General features: G+C 38.5%; 1 protein-coding gene across 6 annotated transcripts in view; it reads left to right on the forward strand.

Moving 5' to 3' along the window:
• The window catches only part of MSH3 (mutS homolog 3), a 180,774-nt gene that overhangs the window by 65,202 nt on the left and 108,024 nt on the right, over positions 1–7,548 (forward strand). For all 6 annotated transcript variants that reach the window (XR_004624118.1, XM_034656443.1, XM_034656445.1 and 3 more), the window contains exons 11-12: positions 2,908–2,992; positions 5,382–5,491. Coding sequence is in view for 5 of the 6 variants with exons in the window: in XM_034656443.1 (XP_034512334.1) it covers positions 2,908–2,992; positions 5,382–5,491 (195 nt within the window). In the remaining variant the exon portion in view is untranslated. The remainder of the gene's footprint in view (positions 1–2,907; positions 2,993–5,381; positions 5,492–7,548) is intronic.

Genomic DNA, 7,548 nt, shown 5'->3' on the forward strand with positions numbered 1-7,548 from the left:
AAAAAAAAAAAAAGAAAGCATATTTAGTTCTTATGTTGCTTGATAATTATTGTTCCATAGGAATCATTCCAATATTGCCCAGTGGTTGATCTTTTTTATTAAAATCAACGCAGACGGCAGTTTTAAATAAACTCTTTTCTTCTCACTATGTCTACTTTGAGATCCAGGGGACTTGTTTAGTAAGGGAAAAAAACGAAAACAAAATAAACTACATGCGCGCGTCTGCCTTCGGCTCAGGGCGTGATCCCGGCGTTATGGGATCGAGCCCCACATCAGGCTCCTCCGCTGTGAGCCTGCTTCTTCCTCTCCCACTCCCCCTGCTTGTGTTCCCTCTCTCGCTGGCTCTCTCTATCTCTGTCGAATAAATAAATAAAATCTTTAAAATAAATAAATAAATNTTTAAATAAACTCTTTTCTTCTCACTATGTCTACTTTGAGATCCAGGGGACTTGTTTAGTAAGGGAAAAAAATGAAAACANAAAATAAATAAATAAATAAATAAACTACATGCGCAACTTATTAATACTGCTAATAAAGGAACCTATAGTTTTTTCTCTAAAGATCTAGTTTTGTGAGCTAACTTAAGACAGTTTGGTTGTTCAGTTTATTGGGTTCTTTTTGGTATTGTAGATATCCAGTAATTGTATCCAGTAAAAATAGAGGTGAGGGCTCTAAGACTCCTCCCTCAGTGCTGTCTATACGAGGTTGTGTGTTAATCCAAGCCAAATTCTGCCACACATATACTTTTTAGCAAGCAGGCACAAAAGGGGAAAGGTAACTCTTGTTAACTTTCTTTAAGCTCTTGTTAACTCTTCTGTAAGCTCCATAAATTTCCAATTCTTTTTTTTAATGTTCTGACAGCACCTTATTTCAGAGGTTCATGTGAGGCATAATAACAGGATTTCACTTTTAGTTGGAGTTAGGTGACAAAACTCTCAACTGATTGGTGGAACAAGGATGCTTTCAGAAGCCTAAACCTAAAACCCCATTCTTCAGCGTAGGGACTGTTGGATTTACTAGTTCTTATGAGGGTAAAGCCAATTGAACAGTATTTCTGGATAGTCCACAGATCTTAAATGCCACCGATTTGTGTTACAGCTCTGCTGTTCGCGGGAGATGAAGACAGCTAACTGAAATGTTTTTAGAAAAGGCTGTGGGATTATGGGTTCTTGATTAGTCTTTCTCTCAAACCAGATGAACATCCCTGTAGAGTCTGTGTTTGATTTTGATTAACATACTCATGTGTTAATCACTGCTAGGGTGTAGGTTCAACCTAACTGTCAGGAACAGGCGAGGACTTCTGCCTCAACACTTGGGAACTGGCTGGATATCAGCTCGAGTCCAGGCTGTCAATTCTTCCAACTTGGATCTTTGACCATAAAGGTGTGTGAACACCTGTCAGCTACACAGAAATCACTGCCTAATTGTTTCTTCCTGAAAATAACGTTTTACATTTTATTCTTGTCCCTGGGTGTTTTATGGACATCTCTGGGTTTTAGGACTCAAAGGAAACCAACCAACCAACCCGAACTGGCTTCCCCATAGGAAGATGGAGGACATCTGTTGAGCATCTGTGTTCTGCTAGGCTCAACAAGTGCTACAAAATGCATGACATAAATAACTCTTGCCTTCCAGGAACTTAGCTCTGTTAATGAGGATAGCAGAAGAACATGAAATTGCTGTAATACAAAGCAAATTAAGTTAATTGCTATAAGAAGGAGTGAAAGAGTTGCACACACCTGCTGTCAATCAGCGTTGGAGTTGCTTCTCTCTCAAAATCATTAACAGGTTATCGTGGAAGCTACATCAAACCTGTCAGAGACATCATGCTGCTAAAGGACAGTTCTTACTAGGCAATATTCCTAATATGCTGGAAGGTACTTTTTTTTCAGGGCCCTGGAGTTTTAGTTGGGGGAGTCATCTAGGAATGAAGGGCATTTCTCAGTGAACACTGGCTCTGACTTTAGGCTCCAGACTTCTGGATGAAGCCTTGTTTACATAACTGGCTTAGGAACCTGGATTATATTTAGATCTTACCACAGCCACGTGAGAAGTATAGTAGTTTATAATGCAAACATTCATGCTTTTCCTCCAAATGGCTTAGTGACTTGCCATTATTTTTCTTGCCTTTAAAAATAAGCTATAAAATCTGTAAGAGCTGTTGATAGAAACATAAAGGAAATTGAATTACTGCGTTAGTAATGCATTGATTAATATACTTTTGAACATGAAAGACTGCTAAGGACAGCATTGGAATTGTGCATACACTTATTAATCATCACAACACAATATTCAAGCCTATTTGAAATTTATTGAACTTTAATCTCATTTGGGTTAGTTTTAGGGGCATAGACTGAACTCTCTGAGCTTAAGGAAATAATTTTTGCTACTTTTTCATTTTTATACTCCACTAAAACATTAGCTCCATTAATGTGTGTTGTTAATTATAGAGTAAATACCATTTGTTGTACATATCAGAATGTTGATTAAAAGCTGTTAAAGGGTTTATCAGGATGATCTCATGCTAAAGAATAAGGACATTTTAAAATATCTTGACATATTTTTCTAGCTAATTGCATAGCTTTTCCTGAAGACACCACCACATGCTCTGCTGATGATAAAAGTCTATGTTTGGTTCTATTCCTGGAAATGTAAAAAAGAGATGTTGGTACCATTTACTTCCTTGTGCTTGTTTATGGTGTGAGACAACTGTCCTTTTGCATCAGTCTGTTTAATGGCACCAGCATTAATGGAAGACAGTATCCCAGTGAATACTTGTTTTGCTCCTTTTAATTTGATTTTCTATCAAAGAACTCATTTTTGTCATAATGATATTGGAATATTTAGTTTTAGCTTTTAAAATTTCTTTATGGACTTATGTCATGGCTCAATTTCATTCTTTTACAGGAATTTTAAACAGTTGTCTGGTGAAATGGAATTTATGACAATTAATGGAACAACATTAAGGAATCTTGAAATCCTGCAGAATCAGGTCAGGTAAACATAAAGGCTAATTGATTCAAAATGGTTTTGAAAAAAAATTGGAATAAGATCGCAGTCTGTTCTTAAGTGTGCACGTGAGAACAAGAATATTGTCTTTAACTGATCACTCTGCCCATCATCTGTCTTTTAATTGATAACTGCAGGACCCATTTTTTTGAGAATCAAATATATGAAATACTTCCCTGGGGGTACCTTGGGGGCTGTAGAGCTGTCCTTTTTAATTATTAAAGTGACATTCCCATCTTGATAATTTCTATATCAAATATTTGTTTGGAAAGGCGTCATCTTTGAAAATTAATATAAAGTGGATTTTTTGTCTGTTTGATTATATTTTTTCTACATACCCTTAAATTTCACTGAAAGTCTTCAGTCTTATTATCCAGCATATAAAACAAGTAACTGTGATATTCAATTAGATTGTAAGATGCATAAATTTCACTTCACAGACTTCCGTCATTATTTGCCCTTTATTGATGAATTAGGAAGATAATAGAGATGTTAAATTGGTTGCTTTCATTTATTAAATTATCACTCAGAAATAAGATCTTCTATAATGTTCATAACAAAGCCATAGAAATAAAAAGCAATTCTAAATCATCTAAGTAGTTGAAAAGCTAAACCATCTGAGTTAAATGGTTTAAAGCTCTTCAGAAATATTTATTACTGTTGTGAATTAAAAGTAAATGCTGAATTTATTTTCCTGACTCCTAGGTCTGTATATTACTAACTAGTTTCTCTGATTTAGTTTCTTCCTCTTCCAAGCTATCCTTGTATAGTAGAGTCAACCTTACTTTAATTCCATAACATTTTGATTTTGTCATTATATTATCTGGAAATTGAGAATTTTTCCCTCAGATCTTTCTCATCAACTCTGTACACTTTGCCTGATAGGAAGTAAGTAGTAGGAAGAAAAGGACATTTCTTGCGTAAAGAAGAGCTCGTAGGCAGACCCTGAAGACACAGCCCTGGCATTCCTAGCTTTCTTTATTCTGCCACTTCTTCCCTGTTCAAATCCTGCTCCTGTGGAGTCAGTTCTAAAAATAAATTCCTAAGGCAAAAATACCCTTAAAAGCTCTTTCATTATCAGGACTTGGGCCATTATAGAAACAGAAGCTAAGAATTCACATCTTTGGCTTGCCTTTGCACTTGAACTTTGGCCTGCCTTTGCACTTGAACTTTGGCCTCTATTACCATGGAGCAATGGAAAGGGGTAATGAGAAGGGAGCTGGGTATCAGGAAGAGCAATTGAATAACTGCTTCTCTCCCACCCCTCCCTCTCTTGTCTGAGCCTGATTCTTCAGTGATGCAGGAAATACTTGGAAAATTATTCCCACCCACTGTCCTCTTCCTGGGACCCTTGACCGTGCTCAGGCCAGTGGGGCTTTTGTTTCGGAAGGAATGGTGCTGTTGATGTGGACTGCCCTCGTCAGTCAGCTCATCCTCAGGGGAGCCTTCTGTGACCTGTAGCTTCTGTGTGTGCTCTGCTTTAAACTTCTAAGGCCTGGCAGCTTTTGTCATGCCTTTTAAAGTTAACTTCCGCCAAGTGGCCTCATGTGTTAATTATGAGTCATTTCTCCCATACTTGGATATAAGTTCCCTAAGGGAGGGACTGTGTCTTAATATACTTTTGCCAGTCATACAACTAAGTACATAGGAGTATTCTGATGACTGGAGGGAAAAGAAAAAAGTTAAAAAATACTTAGGTAAAAGCAATTTTATGTTTCAAATAAGATTTCAACCTATTAATTGACTTTTTATAATGCAATGAAACTTTGGTTAAAATTAACTATCATCTCTAGTTAACTTTTTTTTTTAGTCGTTCAACTTTGAAATAGCAAAGCATAGATCGATAATTTTTTACTGACGATTTAATAAAGCGGACTAAAATACAATCTTTCCAGGGTGAATTCCTAGAGTGCAGTTCAATTTTAGTTCCATCCCCAGTACCTTCTACTTGTTCAGTGTTTTCATGGGAGCATCAGTCTGTAGAAGTCTGAGGCCGTGGAGGATACTGAATTGCCAAAGGAAGTTAAATTATCTTCCCTCTACTTCCCAAGGCAGAAAAGTCTATATTTTTAAGATGCTTGGGACAAGCATATATTTTAAAAGATTTCTGAATATTCTTAGTTAACCAAAACTGCACATAGACTGTCCCTTTTCTGTGCAAATATCATACTTTATATTGTGTGTGTGTGTGTTCATATGTACATGTGTTCGTCAGACATTAAATGAACACCTGTTGTGAGCCCTACGTTATGATAAGCATCTGTCACATTTAAAATTGGGGTATATGGAATAATTAAGGCACATGAGCAACTAGCAGTTTTGGTACAAATACAATGTCCAGTTAATAAAACTTTTCTTCTGGTTTTTCTTAGACTGACATGAAAACCAAAGGAAGTTTACTTTGGGTCTTAGACCATACTAAAACTTCATTTGGGAGACGGAAATTAAAGAAGTGGGTGACTCAGCCACTCCTTAAACTAAGGTAAATAGAATTCTGTTTGTGTGTTTAATCTGAAATTATATAAAGTTGTGAAATTAAATGTATGTTAGCCTCCTTAAAACCATGATTGCCGTAGTTATAAGAACAGAATTTTAGGGGCACCTTGCTGGCTGAGTCCAAGGAGCAGCAACTCTTGATCTCAGGGTCATGAGTTCGAGCTCCACGTTGGATGTAGATTACTAAAAATAAATAAACTTAAAAAAAAAGAGCAGAATTTTAAATTGGAGTAGATTTTATTTTGTATCTGGCAATACTTTCTCTAGTATCGTGAAGATGTTTTCCTTGTCCCCAAGAATGAGCCGGCTTGCAGATTGGAAGACATTGGGATGTGTCCAGGGAAAGTGAGTTATCCAGTTAGTTTGGGTCATCGGTAGCATAAGAGAGTAGGGAGGAAGGGGTTGAAGAGCTGGGGCTCTGCCTTTGGTAGAGAGCTTTGAAGGCTAGCCTGAGTTGGTAGCCAGGGAAAGTTAATCCAATGATTCTGAGCACGGGAGTGCTAGGATCAGAGCTGGGCTTGTATATGGGAGGGAACAAAGTGGTGGTGGAGTGGGCAAGTTAGCAAGTTCATGGAGAGGTTCTGAGGACCTGAGCCAAAGCCGGAACAGTAGGGATCTAAAAGAGGGTCAGGTGTGAGATGTTTGGGAAAGTAGATAAATAAACTAGGGGCTACTCCAGGGAAGGTAGCTGAATCTAGTGCCTAAAACGCAGCTGTTTCCAAGCTTGTCTGCCCCTGCAGTCCTTGGGAGGCTTCACAGATACTGATGCCTGTGTCTAAACCCCCAGAGAGTGTGATTTAATCGGTCTCCAGTGTGGCCTGGGAGTTGGACTTTTTGAATGCTCTCCAGAGGATTCTGATACGCAGATAAACTTGGAGGCTCCAACCTAGAACAGTGCCTGTCACGTAGTAGGAGCCCCATTAATGTTTACTGAAAGAATGAGGGCTGTTATTTATTGCATTCTACTTTGTACCACTCTTTAATACTCAAAACCATCCTCTGAGGTAAGTCCTTGAGATGAGTAAAGAGATTCAGAGTTTCAATAACTTGCTCAATGTTTCACAGCTGGGAGAGCCCAAATTTAAAAACAGCATCGACTCCAGAGCCAAGCAGGCACTTAGCCATTCTGAACTGCTTCCTAAATAGAGAGACCAGATAGTGTCGTGTGGTGTTAGAACTGCTGTGTGTCAGCTCTGTCCACTGGTCACTAGGTCCTTGGGTCCTGTGTCCTGTCTCGTGTGTCCGCCTCTCCCTGCCATGTTCTCACCTTTGAAACAGTAAACTTCCTCTCACAGGGTTGCCCAAAGGGATGAGATGAGACAGGAACCCTAGCTACCACTTTTGAGCTCTTTATTACATGGCAAGCTATGTACTGGGGGCTTCTGTACAGTGTAGCTTTTGAACTACACAGGAGCCTCACTCTTGGCTGCATATTACTCTGAGCTTAGTAAATAGTCGTCTTCAGCAAGGACAGCACGTATTGTTAGTGCTAGTAATAAGCTTAAGACACTGTTATGATGATGGTCATTACCAAATCACTTCAAGAGTTTAGCGGGTTTTTCTTCTAGACGGTAAAGACCTTTGGACAGTGGAAACTGACTGGGTAAAGAAGACATTCTGGAAATGGAAGTACCGTTGACCCTTGAACAACCCGGGTTTGAACTGTGCAGGTCCACTTATATGCGGATTTTTTCTGATACAGTACAGTCCTGTAAATGTGTTTCCTTAAGATTTTCTTAACCTTTTCTTTCCTATAGCTTCCTTTGTTACGAGAATACAGTCTATGATACATATATAAAATACATGTTAATTGGCTATGTTATCAGGCTTCTGATCAGCAGTAGGCTATCAGTAGTTAAGTTTTGGGGGAGTTAAAAGTTACACTCAGATTTTTTATTGTGGTGGGGGAAGAGCATCCCTGATCCCCACATTGTTCAATGGTCAACTGTGTCTCCTCGGTTCGGTACTGAAATGAGGTAAGAATGCCTTGTGGAACAAAAGTAGGAAAGATGGCTTTCTGCAGAAAGTGTGGAAAGACATCTA

Source organism: Ailuropoda melanoleuca, chromosome 3, assembly GCF_002007445.2.
Source record: "Ailuropoda melanoleuca isolate Jingjing chromosome 3, ASM200744v2, whole genome shotgun sequence".
Lineage (NCBI taxonomy): Eukaryota > Metazoa > Chordata > Mammalia > Carnivora > Ursidae > Ailuropoda > Ailuropoda melanoleuca.